Source organism: Protomyctophum parallelum (assembly GCF_964188405.1).
Source record: "Protomyctophum parallelum genome assembly, chromosome: 23".
NCBI lineage: Eukaryota > Metazoa > Chordata > Actinopteri > Myctophiformes > Myctophidae > Protomyctophum > Protomyctophum parallelum.
In genome coordinates, this window is record NC_139715.1 from 21,881,588 (window position 1) to 21,899,167 (window position 17,580).

The following is a 17,580-nucleotide window of genomic DNA, read 5'->3' on the forward strand; positions in this document are numbered from 1 at the left end:
TATGGAGCTATGGGGCTTTTTGGGTCCGGTCCAGCGCCACAACAGGCCATTATATGAACTACCGATTTCAAATGAGGCTTCACGAAATATCTGGCTGACTGCCCCCCTGGTGTAGAGTAGGAGAGTAGTGACACGGACACGATTTGATCTCGCTGCAAAGCAGGTGCCTATGGGCTGTAGTTCCAAACATTGCTCCTATGGCTGGAACTATCCCATTGAGATAGAATGAGCACTTCCGCATTCCGTTGTTACAATGGGAGTCAACGCTAGTGTCGCCACTCTCTTACTAGATGTAACTGTGTTGAAGGTGCTGTACGTGTTTGTTCAGGGTTCGATAAAAAATAACTCCAAGGCACTCTTAAAATTAAATGAAAGACTTTGATCGAGGTTTATTTGAAAGTCTGTCACTGTTGCACAAATTTCTGATTTTATGTCATAAGAGAATGAGGATGCCTTGCTTTAATAATTTGGCCTGCGGAAGATCAGTTCAAGACTGGAGACAATTTGTGGTTGTCCGTTTTCGTATCTTTGTGTCTTCGTGCTGGCTGTATTCGTGCTGGCAATATCTCTCCCTGCACAGAGAAGATATGTCCGGTCAGTTTCCATCACAGTTTCCATCACATTCAGAGTTCGTAAGACACAAAATGTAGTCCCATACAGCAGTCTCAATCTAATCAGATTTTAACTCTCAAAATATTTCATTTGATGTGTTTAAATTAAATCTAAATGGCTATAATATGAAACTGATAATATGAAATTGATTGCCACAATGGGACCAAGATACAAATATGATGTGTTCACAGCTTTGTGGTCATTCTTACCGATTAAATACACTCATAATCCTCATGAAGAACATGATTAGGGTCAGACACACTTCTTTGGCCCTGTCTGTCTAACCAAATATTTCCTGCAGAAACTTTATTTTTACAGAAGCAGAATGTGGAGAATATGGATTTGGTTGCCGCCTTCTAAAACATCAACATAACATTCTTGTCTGTACCTACACCAGTGGTTCTCAAAGTCCACTCCAGTAGTAGCCTACGTCTCAATGACCCATGCATGCTTATTGCTTACGATGTTAGGTGTACTTGCATCGTATTGCCACAGGAGGACGCCAACACACTCTCCATGTGTCTGGAGATGAGCTGAACCAGTCGGCGTTTATTTTGTAGAGTTGATTTTATTTCAACAAATGTAAAAGATATGTGAAATTATGTGATGCGCGCTTTAGTTTTAATCCAGTAACCTGAGGTATTTAACATTTAGCCTACTGGAGTAACAAAACAAAAAAAAGAAGAAGAAAAACACAAAAGTATTGGCAGTATTTGATTTGCATCAAAACGTTTTCAAATGTTGATTGATTGATTGATTGATTGAAATTTTTATTCACCGTTTGTAGAATGGGTATAGTTCAAATGAAAGTAGCCTACAGATCAATACAGAAACTGTTACTGAGAGGATAACCAGAAAAAAACACCAAGACTTGTTTATATCGGGGTCCTCATTATAAATTAATCAGATCATTTGAAAGTAGCCTTGTCTGTTTCAAATTGCCAAATTATATCTAGGCCCTATGGTAGGTTATAGGTCTGAATTTAAGTGTTTTTTGTAATAATAGCAATAATAATCCAAACGGTGTCATTTTATTTTGATATTTCAAAGTGGAAGTGCCAAGTGTAGTTGTGGACTGTTGTGTAACTTGACGCTACAGCACTCAATCTGAGGGGTGATTTCAGCCAACACCGAACAGCACAGGTTGATGCTGCGGGGGAGGAACTATAGCCTCGGTCCCAGGCTTACTTATCTGCGCGGAGGAACTGAACTGAACTCTGTTCGGATTGGTTCGGTTTGGTTCGGTTTCTGTTCGGAACTTCGGATCCAAGAAGTGGACACACACTCGCAGGTCCGACCGTCCAGGTGTGTGTGTGTGTGTGTGTGTGTGTGTGTGTGAGAAAGAGAACTTAAGTGCTCAGGGGTCTGCAATTGGGTGGATTGCAAAAGACAAATGCAAAAACGTTGGCTAAATATCTGGAGAAGGCGTTGTTTCATTTATCCCTAGGTGGCTTAAAAAGAGAAAAAAAAAAAATCCTGTCTAGTAGTGTCGAGTAATAGTAGGCCTATATGTCATCAATGTGCTATCTTTATTCCCCTCTGTGTGTTAAGCATGTGCAGCAGTTATATCTGGTTGGACCATATGGTCCAACCAGATATAACTGCTGCACATCAGAATTGTTACATTATATATATAATGTAACAATTCTGATCAGTGTTTGGGTCTATTGTATTGCGCCTCTTGTGCAGATCCAAATAAAATGATTCGTGTGTGTGTGTGTGTGTGTGAAGGTGTGTGTGAAGGTGTGTTGACAGAACTCAACAAACCACACATTGTTGCAAAAAGTTGTCCATGTGTTTACTTTGTAAAGTTATTCTACGTCAGACAGTAGGTATTGTGTCTGTACCCAAGGGGGTAAATCACAGCACAGCTACTTTTGAATAGATTGTTTATGTCAAAATAGGAAATTAAGTATTTTGTCTGTGATGTTTTTTGTTGACAACTTCAAAGCTTTCAAAGCTGTTATGGTCATGATTCACAAGGATCCTGGATGGCTTGATTCTTTCTTTCTTTCTTTCTTTCTTTAAAATAATTGATATAAATATTTTGGGAAATCTGTATGGATCAGGGCTCATTGCCATGCTGGCTTATGGTGGACATTTTTGTCAAAATGAATCACAGACAAAATGAGTGGGCAATATAAACACATGAAGTGTACAAATGGAACCAAATGGACCCTTTACAGGTCAATTCGTTTCCATGTGTACACTCGGAGTTAAGTGGGTCCCTGGAAATAAAACATTTTAGAACCACTAGTAGCCTACTAGTTGGACTCCTAATGTGCCATGCATAGTGTACACACCATTATAACGGTGTGTAAAAAATGCCACAGACATGACCAAGCATTTGCCACCGTACACATTTGTCCGTGTACGGATATATTGATGACCTCTGATCTGAATCGATGGACCCAGACAAAAATAAAATAAAGTCGAGAGAGAGAGTTGTGGCAACTCCGTTCACTTCACGGGGCCAGTCCAATGGCGCCTCTTCTACTTCTATTGGTGTAGTGTGACAAATTCTGTACTGGAAGTTGGCAGAATGCACTGGCCTCAGGCAACAGTCCAGCTTTAATTATCTTAAATCCCTTTATTTTAGATTGTTCTTTTTAGTAATAGTACAACATAAACAGAGACTTTAGTTGTCACTGTACAATACTTTAAAAGAGTTGGCACACATGCCTAAAATTGCTGATATGTGCGCCGTCCTTGTTGAAAGCAATGTATTTCAAACTCTTGTCACACTCCAGGGCTGCTTTGGAGTTTGGAGCAATGTTTTCTGCCCCTTCAAATGACGCCACTCTCTAGTCTACACCACTCTGCTCCTCACTGACCATCTCTGGTAAAATCACCACTTTCCTAGTCTACACAGTTTTATATTCGTCTACTCTACACCACTGTGCTCCTCATGACACCACTATAGCCACCTCTGGTAAAATTATCATGGTGCTGATCCCGCCCCTTTTAGTACACTGGCCTATATCAAGAGTATAGGCCAAAATCTTTCATCTTTTTAAACCTGTACTGTTGTTGTATCTGTTATGTTTTGCTTTGTTTTTTTTTCTTAATAAAGTCTGTTCCTAGTGTTCGTATGTAAAGCGCTTTGGGTATTTAGAAAAGCGCTATATAGATTTAAGTTTTATTATTATTATTATTATTATTATTATTATTAAAATAGTCAATTTGTTGGCTTCTAATTCACATAGTTTTGAGACTTATTCTCACATAGTTTTGAGAATTTTTTGGAAACATCACGTTTCTTTGTAACAAAAAATTACTTGGGCCATAGTTTAAGAAGGCGACAATATGTTCATATGAATATATGGGTGCGTTTGGAAATGCGCCCTGAATGCACTGGTGTGCTCTCTTGTCGTTCGTTTATTCAGTGCACTCGGTGCGTTGTCGTTCGAAAATCCAGTGCGCTGCGCACCGGGTGTGCCGAGTGCCTGCACTGAGCGACCCTACCCTGAAGCTGGGGTCGTCCACTGAGCGACCCTACCCTGAAGCTGGGGTCGTCCACTGAGAGACCCTACCCTGAAGCTGGGGTCGTCCACTGAGCGACCCTACCCTGAAGCTGGGGTCGTCCACTGAGAGACCCTACCCTGAAGCTGGGGTCGTCCACTGAGCGACCCTACCCTGAAGCTGGGGTTGTCCACTGAGAGCCCACCACACTCAACAAACTGACCACATTCCCGGTGCGCATTTCCGAACGCGCCCTATATCTCTCCTGTCAGGTGACCATGCCATACGTCATTTGTGAGGTTGAATAACGTGCCGAGATCTCCTTTTCGTTCCCTTTTTAAATAGCAATTGATTACGCATCACAACTGTGTCCTGTACGCGCTCGTAACAGGTGCGATGGAGAAAAAAAAATGAAATAAATTATATTTATAGTTCTTTAGTTCTTAGAATCGTAATATCTCAGATTCTTCTTTTTGGCTCAAAACGAGCTTGATTTTCACCTCCATTTCTCTAAACGATATGATCCCTGGTTTTGAGGGAATTCATTCACATTCGCGGGACCTGCTGTTACATAGCGATTATTGGCTCTCGGCTTCTGAGTGAAGCGGCTTTATTTCTATCTCACCAGGTCAGGTGACCTGTCAGGTGACCATGCCGTACGTGGACCGCCATCGCAGGACGTGTGGTTTCCTGGACATCGAGGAGACGCGGAGCAGCGGCCGTTTCCTCCGGCGATACTTCGTGCTCGACACCGTGGAAGGACAGCTGCTGTGGTACATGGACAACCCACTGGTACAGCGTTGTGTACACGTGTGTGTGTGTGTGTGCGTGTGCGCGCGTGTGCGTGCATGTTCCAGGGGGTCCTCGGTAAAAGTATAGTGAACACAGCGTCACACAATTTCATCCACTTATATGTTGGCTATTAAAAAATAGCAGATCTACAAGTTCACAGTAAGTCTAATCACAATCAACCCCTGATAACACATACACAGTGGTGGAAAGTAAGTAGGCCTATGTATATGTACTGTATGTACTGAAGTGCTGTAGTTTTTGAGTGGTGCAGCCACTCCATTGTCCATCAATGTGTGTCCCTGCCTGCCTGGGTCCCTGGGTCCGTCCGAGTGCGAAAATAGCATCACGGTAACGCAACAAATCTCAGGTGATTTGTAACACGCAGCATGGGTGATTTGTAACACGCAGCACGGGTCGGACTAACGGGAGGTCTGACTTAAGGGTAGTCCCTGCTTCTACTCCACTACATCCCAGAGGCAAATGACTCCTAATTTCAGAACTTTAGTTTGACTTTGTAGATTTTGATTATTATTACAAAACATGCATTAACCACGTATGCTGTACATTCCGGCCATTTGAAAATAGCCGATCTACAAGCATGTAGAATCTGCCATTTTCAATTACATACATTTGAAAACCTTTACTTGTAACGGAATGTTTCGACATTGCAGCATTTGCAGCATTGATGCTTTTTATCCAATCCAATCCAATCCTCTTTATTTATATAGCACATTTCACAACGCAAGGTTTACAAAGTGCTGTACAGAAAGTTAAAAGCTAAATACACAGCCTGTATAAAAGCTGGAACTAACCATAGCGTTTACCTGTTTGTCCAGTTTGAGTGCATTATCCAGTTTGACACCAAGGTTAGAGACAACGGGTTTGGCATAAGGCTGCAGGGGACCAAGGTCGGTGGGTACAACACCGGGGCCACTAGGCTCAAACACTATGACTTCCGTTTTGCTTTCATTTACACTGAGGAAGTTGAGAGCCACCCAGGCCTTAATGTCATTGAGACACTTAAGAAGGGGTGTCACTGTCAGGGAGTCGTTGCTTCCCTTTTTTAGAGGTGTATATAGATTTGGGAACCATCTGCGTAGAAATGATAGGCAATGCCATAATAATAATAATCTTTATTGTCCCGAAGGATATTTGTCTTCACAATCTGTTCAACAGTTCAACACCCACATCAAAAACAACACAGAGCACATAGCACCAAGACAAAACAAAAAAACAAAAAAACAAAACATGAGTTCCCCACTGTGTACAGAATCATCCTATCGGCGGGGCAGTTTGTTTAATGCCGCGATGGCTGAGGGGACAAAACTCCTACTAAAACGGACCTTTTTCCAGGGCAAGGTCCTGTATCTTTGTCCAGATGGCATGAGGTTAAAGAAACGATACAGAGGATGATCAGTGTCATTTGATATCGAGAGTGCTAGTCGTGTGATGGCGTTATTGTTCATATCAGAAAGTGTGGGTGTAGGAAGTCCGATGATTTTGGAAGCAATACGGGTGATACTGAAAAGTTTGTTCCTGTTAGGCATGGACAGTATGGTGTAGAAACATGCAGAACAGTACAACAGAACGGGTTGAATAATGCTTTTGTACAGTAATAGCAAAAGATGAGGAGCAACAGATAGTGATCTTAATTTACGGATTACATGGAGTCTTTGCTGAAAGCGTGACTGGATTGATGTAATGTGTTGATCAAACCTAAGTCTATTGTCCAGTGTGAGTCCAAGATATGTGAAGCTGTCTACCTGTTCTATTGTTTTACCATTAATGAGGAGTGAGTTAAGTCCAGTGTGGGTTGTTGTTTCAAAGACCAGTTCTTTTGTTTTGACCACATTCAACTCTAGATAGTTGTCAGTACACCACTGTGTGAAATGTTTCTTGAAAATGTGTCCCAGGGGGAGAAGATAAAGGGAGAACAGTATTGGCCCCAGGATCGAGCCCTGGGGGACTCCGGAAGGCAGGGGGGAGGAGAAGGATTCAAAATCTCCAACTTTTACTGAGAAATGTCTATCAGAAAGGTAGGATGAGAACCAATCTAGGGCAGAATCCCTGACACCAACACGGTGCTCTAGTCGAGAAATTAGAGTCTTGTGGCAAAGAGTGTCAAACGCAGAGGTTAAAAGTAACATAATTACGCAAGTACTTTCTCCACTACTGCATATAGCACACACACACACACACACACACACACACACACTCACACTCACACTCACACTCTCTCTCTCTCTCTCTGAGGTATGTGATCATGTGACCTGACATGCCTGTTCCTGCTTTTTTTTCAGAATCTTCCTGAAGGAACAGGAAATGTTGGCTCGCTCAAACTCTGCTACATCTCTACGGTACACGCACACACATGCACACGCGCACACACACACACACTGAAGAAACAGGACATGTTTGCTCGCTCAAACTCTGCTACATCTTGAAGGTACACACACGCACGTATGCGTGACGCATACACGCACGCACGTTTTTCAGGTACAAACAGTGGAATGTTTATGAATGGTCACTAAAACAACCACTCATATTGGGTTTGTATGTGAAGCTGGAAAGGCCTTTTTGTTACGATGCTGAAGGCTGCACATTCTGTAAGTGTTTGTAACGGGTAGACAAGTTGGAACAATTTAAATAAAAATATGACATTCTGTCTGTCTGTCTGTCTGTCTGCCTGCCTGCCTGCCTGCCTGCCTGCCTGTCTCTCAGGTCAGTGATGCCACCAAGTTGCGTCCCAAAGCAGATTTCTGTTTCGGTGAGTCTTCGCCGTGTGTATGCGTGCGTGCGTGTGTGCGCGATGGATGAGCCTTTCAGACCCAAAACTAAAGAATATGTTGTAACTTGATACCATATTCCATGCTGTATTGATGTTGGTATACCACTTGGAGAGATAACAGGCAAAACAAATTAACACATTTTCTACATTCTGTAATTGCGTAGACTTCTTGTAAATTAAGTGATGCAAATGCACGCACACTCATACGCACATGTGTGTGTGTGTGTGTGTGTGTGTGTGTGTGTACACAATGTATAAATGTCAATAAGGAAGTGACTAGTTTTTACGTCAAACATGCATTTCAGATGCACTAAGACGTTTAAGATGGAGTGTGTGTGAGTCAATGAGAGCCAGGTAGACCAGCTCATGAATAAACACTGTCTTGTCTGTCCAGTGATAAATGCAGTTGCGAGACAGTTCTTCCTTCAGGCCAATGACCATGAGGATCAGACTGAATGGATCAATGTTCTGACCAACGCTACCAAGATTATGGTAACACGCACGCAGGCACGCCCACACACACAGTGCACGCACACACAGTACACAATACAAGCACAATGTGGCAACCCAGGGGAGAATTAAAGGAGCACTTCACCACTTTTCAACCTATCTTCATATAATAGGTCCTCACTAATAATCATGAAAAGATGGCGCAATTTCTACTCTGTCTGTGTCTCATAGGAGGGCTGTTGGCAGTTCAGAAACCGTCTTCCAGTGACATCATCAATGGGGAATACAACCTAATAGAAACTGCAGGCTTTCTAGTCCTGAAAAGTTGCAATGCGAAAATGGAAGCTATCGTTCTCACGATAATGGAAATCTAAAAGAAATTGCAAAAAAATCTTGTTTAAAAAAAAGATCTGCCTAATCACTGGAAGACGGTTTCTAAACTGCCCACAGCCCTCCTATGAGACACAGACTGAGTAGAAAAAAATCGTGCCATTTTATCATGATTATTAGTGAGGACCTATTATATGAAGATAGGTTGAAAAGTGATCCTTTAAGTACGTGCAATTTAGGGTTGAACCTCAAACAAATTGCAACAGAAACTCATGAACAGAATGTATTTATTTTATTTTATAAATATGTCAATGATAATATATCAAAAGTCCTAAGAAATCCCAGTGTTGGAACATATTGAAAAATGCCAAAATAGGGTTTCCAGGCTTCCAGTGGCTGCAATACCTGGACAGGATAATCCACTCCCTCTATCACCTCCCCCAGCCTGGGTTTAGAGATCCCTCTCTATCACCTCCCCCAGCCTGGGTTTAGAGATCCCTCTCTATCACCTCCCCCAGCCTGGGTTTAGAGATCCCTCTCTATCACCTCCCCCAGCCTGGGTTTAGAGATCCACTCCCTCTATCACCTCCCCCAGCCTGGGTTTAGAGATTCACTGCCTCTATCACCTCCCCCAGCCTGGGTTTAGAGATCCCTCTCTATCACCTCCCCCAGCCTGGGTTTAGAGATCCCTCTCTATCACCTCCCCCAGCCTGGGTTTAGAGATCCACTGCCTCTATCACCTCCCCCAGCCTGGGTTTAGAGATCCACTCCCTCTATCACCTCCCCCAGCCTGGGTTTAGATATCCACTGCCTCTATCACCTCCCCCAGCCTGGGTTTAGAGATCCACTGCCTCTATCACCTCCCCCAGCCTGGGTTTAGAGATCCACTCCCTCTATCACCTCCCCCAGCCTGGGTTTAGAGATCCACTCCCTCTATCACCTCCCCCAGCCTGGGTTTAGGGATCCACTCCCTCTCACCTCCCCCAGCCTGGGTTTAGAGATCCACTCCCTCTATCACCTCCCCCAGCCTGGGTTTAGAGATCCACTCCCTCTATCACCTCCCCCAGCCTGGGTTTAGGGATCCACTCCCTCTATCACCTCCCCCAGCCTGGGTTTAGAGATCCACTGCCTCTATCACCTCCCCCAGCCTGGGTTTAGAGATCCACTCCCTCTATCACCTCCCCCAGCCTGGGTTTAGAGATCCCTCTCTATCACCTCCCCCAGCCTGGGTTTAGGGATCCACTAGAGGGCGGACTGCTCCGTCCCAATGGAAGTTGCTCAGTGACGTTTTGAAGCATGCTCTACTTCTGCACTTTCTTCCATTTGGACACCATTTGGTGTCCAAAATGCGGGAGTGCTCAATGTTAAACCAGGGGCTCAGCTGCAGTCCCCCCCACCTCTGAGGAACAGGCATGGCTGTTTCCCCTGGTTTGCCTCGACACGGACGCACACAATGTACTAATAAAATGTTTAGGCGTTTAGCAGCAGAGATTTAACATATCGTGTCAACACATCTTTATTTGTGTTCACGTTTAAAACATAAATTATTGAACATAAAACATCAATAAATGCACAAACTTCATGTGAAACTCAACATTGTTTCAGGATACAGGAATATACAGTATATGTCTCCACCACAGACACTGAACTGTGTGTGTGTGTGTGTGTGTGTGTGTGTGTGTGTGTGTGTGTGTGTGTGTGTGTGTGTGTGTGTGTGTGTGTGTGTGTGTGTGTGTGTGTGTGTGTGTGTGTGTGTGTGTGTGTGTGTGTGTGTGTGTGTGTGTGTGTGTGTGTGTGTGTTAGGTACCTAAGTCATGTGACACAGAGTTGCATGATCAAGACGTCCTCAGACAGGTTGCGTACAAGACTGAGATCATAGCAGGAGTTCCTGTTATCACCACTACACAGGTACACACACACACACACACACGTCCTGTCATGTCTGTGGTATGTGACTCTTCTTTTCTCTTGTGGTATTCAGGCCTCCGTGTGTGTAAGTTATGTGAACATGTAGTCTAGATGGAAAGGGGGATCCAATGCTTATTAATAATATAATCTTCCATAACTGTCTTAGACTCTTGGTTGATGGGGACTGATTTGGGAAATGGAAATCATGACATTTGCCATATAATGCTCATCCACATGACGTTGTCAGTGTTGCTGTCGGCCTGGGAGGGGGAGGGTGGTGGGCTGGTCAGGGGAGAAGCAAACCACGCCTACTATATATATCTAGGAGACCATTTGTAGGCTTTGTGTACCATTTCGCCTCTAGTGGCTCCAATGAAGTTCGCCCATCTTTATAAATTGATAATCTTTGACTGCATTTCTACTTGCATGCTTGAGACGTTTGCTTTCCCAGTAGAAAACGATGTTTTTGTTTAAGTTACAAGTCATGTAGGCCTAAATACTAGCATTTTATTTTAACAATGAGAACATTAGAGGTAGCTGTTTTAATAGTTGTTCTTCCATCAGCATCTTAAGACATCTTAAGACATCACTTAAATTAACTTTATTGCCGAGGCGGGTTAGAGCGGTTTAAATAAAGCATAATGGGATTTAACTTGTCCTCCTGCGAGGAAGTTTGGTAATCGTGCGCCTGCCCTACCGTGTTGTGGAGCTGCATGCTTAGCTGGGCTTCATGGCTATTTGCATTCACCGACGCTGTTGTCACCAATAAATCCAAAAAGCCGACATTTTCGCATATGAGGGGGGTGAAGGAAGGAAGACAGGTTCTCTCAATCACACGTGCACAGTTGACGTGCGGATTGCATGCAGTGTGAGAATACATGGGCTTAAAAATAAAAGCAATGCGGTTTTAGTACACCCATATGGTAATGAAAGTATGTTTTATTTTCTAATTATCAAGTAATCTTTCGCGGGCCGGTCAAAGTCAGCCGGCGGGCAGTACAATGCCCAGGTCTGATTTAGACTGACCATCAGAACTGACCATGTCTCTATTTAGACTGACCATCAGAACTGACCATGTCTCTATTTAGACTGACCATCAGAACTGACCATGTCTCTATTTAGACTGACCATCAGAACTGACCATGTCTCCATTTAGACTGACCATCAGAACTGACCATGTCTCTATTTAGACTGACCATCAGAACTGACCATGTCTCCATTTAGACTGACCATCAGAACTGACCATGTCTCCATTTAGACTGACCATCAGAACTGACCATGTCTCCATTTAGACTGACCATCAGAACTGACCATGTCTCCATTTAGACTGACCATCAGAACTGACCATGTCTCTGATTAGACTGACCATCAGAACTGACCATGTCTCTGATTAGACTGACCATCACAACTGACCATGTCTCCATTATTTTAGACTGACCATCACAACTGACCATGTCTCCATTTAGACTGACCATCAGAACTGACCATGTCTCTGATTAGACTGACCATCAGAACTGACCATGTCTCTGATTAGACTGACCATCAGAACTGACCAACACAACTGACCATCAGAACTGAGTCAACTGACCATATCTCTGATCTGTTTAGACTACAGTGAAATCCAATTTATTTCCAACATGGCTGCCTCTGATGATCTGACCTTTCTAACATGGCTGCCTCTAATGATGCAACCTTTCCAACATGGCTGCCTCTAATGATGTGACCTTTCCAACATGGCTGCCTCTAATGATCCGACCTTTCCAACATGCTTTTCTTTCTTTTTACATGATAGTTGGGAGTTGTCATATTCTATACTACAGCCTGGAAACCCATTCTGGCAGCCAGCCTGGTAGCATGGCTCGTTAGTCAATAGGCTTCCAATCCACACCTCCCGAGTTCGAATCCTGCTTATGACACTGTTTTGTGCCAAATGTAACAGATGGTAGGCAATGATGACAGCAGGAACCACGTTGAACGGCCCTGAGTTGGCTAAGCAAACCTCGCAACGCTTGACTGCATTAGCGCACGCGGCGGTGTCTCTCGTGGCTCAAGTTGGCTTCAGACGAGGCCCTCCGTTGCGTTCTAAAACTGTAATTTGTCCAGTGCTACTAGTAGGAGGGAGGCGTGGCTATTTAAGCGAACCCAAATGAGATTCCGCACTAGCGATACAAACATCCCAGAGCCGAAGGAGGCGTCTACCTTTCTGTATCTACAGTATGGTTGAGGATGGCTGACATTATGATGACATTTCCAGTTTGTTTGTTTGTTTGTTAGGAACAGGAAGGGGCGAAGCATGACCATTCAAGGCGTGGTCAGCCCTACTTCCGGTCTGGAGAACAACAGGTGCATTGTGGGATTAAAAGTGGATGGTGTGTCAAACAAGGAGCTGTGGTCAGTGTTCACACACACACACACACACACACGCACGCACAGGTGTTACGTTGCTTCTCATTGGTTGATCTTGATCTTCCTCAGATGAAGACATGGAAAAGACGTTACTTCCTGTTGGACGAAAACGCTCTGAGTTACTACAAATCTGACCTGGTAACATGCACACGCACGCACGCACGCGCACACACACACACACACACAGATCTACAAGCTCATAGCCGCGCTACGAGCTTGTAGCGCTATGAGCTGAAATCAACAATGCACCCGTCTGTGCCAAAGTTGAACTTTCCTTGAACTCTTCATAATGCACAGAGGTTGGGGGGGGGGGGGGTGTGGTGGGGGGGAGGGATGTTTAAGTTGTAGTCTGGTTTCACTTTAAGTGTGTGTGTGTGTGTGTGTCTGTGTCTGTGTCTGTGCGCGTGCATCTCTCCAGGAGAGGGAGCCACTGAGGGTGGTGTCGTTGCAGGACATTGAGGCCGTGCAGGAATCGGACCACTCTGAACATTCCACTAGAGACAACCTGTTTGAGATCCACACGCACGCTAGGACCTTCTATGTGCAGGTACACACACACACTCACTCTAGAGCCTTCTATGTGCAGGTAGTCATACAGCTTTACATAGATTGTGCATTACATTCAACTATTCCCACACATTCACACACCGATGGTGGAGAAAGCCATGCAAGGCAACCAACCTGCTCATTGGGAGCAAATAGGGGTTCAGTAACCTTGCGTCACAAACGTAACGATATCATGCGCTCCCGACCGGATCATAAATCCGAAACGGAATGCTGCCGAGGCTAGGCGTGCAGAGTCTTCCTCAAGGACACTAAGGCCCAATCCCAATTCGTTTTTTAACCCTACCCCTCAGCCCTTGCCCCTTCCCCTTGTCCCTACATAATGAGTGTCAAGGGGTAGGGAGATAAATCACCCCCCTAGGAATTGGAACGTCCCTAAATATTGAACGTCCCTTGTAGATATTGATATACAACCTGTTCTCAGAAAATAGCTGATCTGCAAGCTCACTACAGGCCAGTGGTCCCCAAACTTTGATGGCATTTCTGTCTCTAGGACCTCCAATTTATATTGTAAAATCAATGTTAATTAACTCTGATAGTGTACAAACTATCATTTAGCCCATAACCCACTTTGGAAACTACTTTACATTTGATTTAAGCTGTAGAGATGTAACGTAAATATAACATTGCTGTGGTTATGATGAAATAAATATATTGTAATTTTGTCTCATGTTGGTAGCCCACCATGCAGAATGTAATTCAGCTAGATATAGCTCATTCTGACACCTGCTCAACAGTTGTACCTGATTCATTCATTATTGTATTAACAGTTTGTATAGCATGCGTACAGATATATATATATATATATATATATATATATATATATCATATACAGGGTTAGAAAAAGGAAAAACAATTTACAGTATAGAAAGAAGGGGCTGTGGTCACTGTGTTCATTGTTTTTAATATCATTAAGAACAGAGTAATTTTCTATCAATGAAAATGCCATCGTGATTCATCTCCATCCAATGTACAGTCTGCACAGCAGCTTGCAGTCTGTTCCGTAGCTGGTTTGCCTGGGGGAAAAAAACAACACCACTGCTAATTAGTTATGTAAGTTTTGCAACTTGTGGGGATTAGCTTAACATTGGTCATGATAAAACCATAGCTATCACTGCAGCGAGTAGCCAACGTTATGCAGTGACAGCGTTATGTAGGTACAGTAGGCTATTTCACGGCTTTTAAGAGCTCCAAAACTGCAGAATGTTGACATATCGTGGTCTGGGGGGTCGGACTGATGCCTGCTAATAAGCTAGCTTGCATCCGAGTTGTATCACCGGCGCACCGGCGATAAATAAAAAAGAATAAAGCGCCGATGCGGCGCCAAATGAATGGGTATAACGTTGTATGAATGCAACGCCGTATCATATCGTTAGTTCACGTGAGGTAACGTTAACCTTTGCTAGAGATTGCGATATTTTTGGCGATGCAGATTGTTAATACATTAAAATAATATTGGTTATTATAATATTTTTCCATAATAAAGGACATAAAAGGCTTCTTACCTCGTCCGCCTTTCAGCCCTCAGTGATGTTGCTCCGTTTGAAGTCCCGTCGAGATATCCCTTCAAACGAAGGGGATTCTACCCCTCGCCCTCAGCCCTACCCCTCCATCCAAAGACAATTGAGATAACCCTTCCCCCTCACGTGAACGCGCATAAGCAAGGGCAAGGGCTAAGGGCCAGGACGAAGGGGGGAATTGGGATTGAGCCTAACTCTGGGGGAGCCCAGAATTACTAGGATGACGATTCGATCCGATTCAATCCAATCCGAGCTCTATTTCAGACCCAGGAAGATCCATATCACAATTATTATACAACAAACGCAATAAACGAACAGAAAATTAAATACATTTTATTTGATCAACTCATCATGAAAAAAAAGAACACCAACATACAAAATCAACAACATGAAACACTAGTATGTACAGAGTAGAAGAAAAATAATGTAGGCAATGAATGTTTTAGGTGTCCACACTTTCTTCAAAGGGTGCCACATTATAAAGTTTAATCTAAAAACCACCCTCTAGGGCCAACTGCATCTCCTGACATAATGTACCTTGAGACCATAACAAAGTCACATACATACTGTATATATGCATCACATTTACATGATTTTCATTTAACTATCATCATCATGATCGAATTGACCGAATTTGGCCGTTGTTATTTCCGGTTAAACGGACATACACTTCCGCTAGCTTTCTGCACTATGTGTCACAGTGATCTTGTCCCCGATCCCGTGCGATTGTTGTTTATTTTCATATCTAAGTAATCTAAATTAAGCTCTAATCAAGAATATCGCATTTTGAGCAGCTATGCACATAAAGGTCACGTGTGTGCGAGCGTGCACGCAAGGATTTGGGACGGTTTTAGGTGGACAACATCGGCTGCTAAAAGGTGCTAAATAATTTAAAACAAATCCCCCGATTATAGGGAATAAAACAATTACGTCAATCTCGTTAACGGGAGGCCTGGATTAATTAATTCACTACGTCTAAACTGTCAACGGTAGTCTAAGGTGTCTGTCTGTCTCTCTCTCTCTCTCTCTCTCTCTCAGTGTGACAGTCCAGCTGAAATGCACAGTTGGATTAAACAGATCTCACAGACCATCGCTCCGTCTTCAACCACTGCTGTAGGTGCTGCTGTGTTCCTCTTGTATGACGAGCTCTGCGCACACAATAGACCATATGCAGACCGCGGCCATCTTGGCTCTGTGCGCACACACTTGACCTGACTGTGTGCAGACAGCGGCCATCTTGAACACACAGTAGACCTTATGCAGACAGCGCTCATCTCGCCATTAAGTTAATAATGGCTGGGTGGCAACTAGTGTGTTGCAGTTTGAAAACGCTCGTTGGATATCACTCAACTGCCCTGCGTAACCACCTGTTTTGAATTTGCACATAAAGCAGGAGGCAGCAGGACGTTGCTTTACTGAAAGCAAGCTCTTCCAAACTAGTAGTACCTCTGATGACCCCCAGTGGTAACTCTGAGGACCCCTAGGGGTCCCTGTAGTGACTCTGAGGACCACTAGGGGTCCCTGTTGACCCCTAGGAGTCCTTGTAGTAACTCTGAGGAACCCTAGGGGTCCCTCTGAGGACCACCTGTTGAAGACCCATGTATTAGGGAAGCTGGAAGAACATTCACTAAAACTCTTCTCCCTTCTGGCTCCAAAACTTTGGAATGCAATTCCCATTGCAATCTGCCGTAGTCTGAAAACCCACCTCTTCAGGCTCCATTTTAGCCAGTAGCACTAGCCTTGATGACCTTACCGTATGCAAAGGCTCAACTTATGTAACTTAGATTTTTGTAGACATGGCATTCTATAGTACTGTAAATACGCATAGCTTCATTATATAAATATTCCACTGTTCTTAGCTTACGTATGATTCTTGATGACTATTTTTCATGTATTTGATGTATTCCAATGTGTTGTTCTTGCTTACAGTGTAAATCACTCTGGATTAAGAGTGTCGTCAAATTAAATTGTCACTGTGTTTCCAGGACAGCGGTGACTCCGCCTCCACCTTCTACGTCCCCATCTATGAGGAACTCCACTTCCCACAGTCCTCGGCTCCGGCCCCGCCCCCGTCTGTCGCCGCGGGAGACGTTCCAGTTGTTGAGGAGGAGGCGTCGCCGTCACGGGAACCAAATGGAGAGGGGCGGGGCTTAAACAAGAACAATGATCTTCAAATGACCCTGATATGATGATGATGATGTGCTTATAAGCGCACACACACACACACACACAGTTTCTTTATTTGAGTCCACATTTATTTGAGTCCACATTTATAAAATACATTATCAAGGGCACAAATATTTTTCAGTTGCTTTGATATCCCACACACTCGGAACATCACACACACACACACACACACACACACGTCACATTCCGTTATTTGTATTATTATTTTTTTAATCTGAAATATATTGAAAGTGTAAAATAAAATGTTTTTACTTCCCCCTTGTTTTTTATTTTTTTATGTGACAATTCTTTTTCATGTACAGTTTTCCAACATCCATCCATCTTCAACCTCTTTTCCATATTCGGGTCTCGGGGGGCAACAGCTCCACCAGAGAGCTCCAGACTAACATTCATCAGAAGGACAATATCAGTCACCAGAAGCAGAGATGTGTGTCTTTTTCTTATTTTCCTTTCAGCTTTCCCTTCGGGGGTCACCACAGCGAATCATCTGCCGACATATCGTGGTATCAGTATCGTCAAAAGCATCACAAAGATATAATCAATGGATACCACATTGGACTT

At 43.6% G+C, this 17,580-nt stretch overlaps 1 protein-coding gene across 4 annotated transcripts; it reads left to right on the forward strand.

The window, feature by feature from the left end:
- Positions 1-1,732: 1,732 nt before the first annotated feature.
- LOC310854183 (pleckstrin homology domain-containing family A member 1-like) lies at positions 1,733-17,151 on the forward strand. 4 transcript variants are annotated; one of them, XM_083758719.1, is made up of 11 exons: positions 1,733-1,917; positions 4,703-4,847; positions 7,167-7,223; positions 7,588-7,633; positions 8,049-8,146; positions 10,238-10,342; positions 12,617-12,733; positions 12,818-12,886; positions 13,167-13,295; positions 15,871-15,945; positions 16,818-17,151. In XM_083758719.1, the coding sequence occupies exons 1-11, from the start codon at positions 1,760-1,762 to the stop codon at positions 17,019-17,021; spliced, it is 1,203 nt and encodes a 400-aa protein (XP_083614845.1). In that variant the 5' UTR covers positions 1,733-1,759; the 3' UTR covers positions 17,022-17,151. The 4 variants fall into 4 exon arrangements, with proteins under 4 accessions (XP_083614845.1, XP_083614846.1, XP_083614848.1 ...); XM_083758720.1 differs by having other exon boundaries at positions 1,778-1,917; positions 4,703-4,890; XM_083758722.1 differs by having other exon boundaries at positions 1,778-1,917; positions 4,703-4,866.
- Positions 17,152-17,580: the final 429 nt, after the last annotated feature.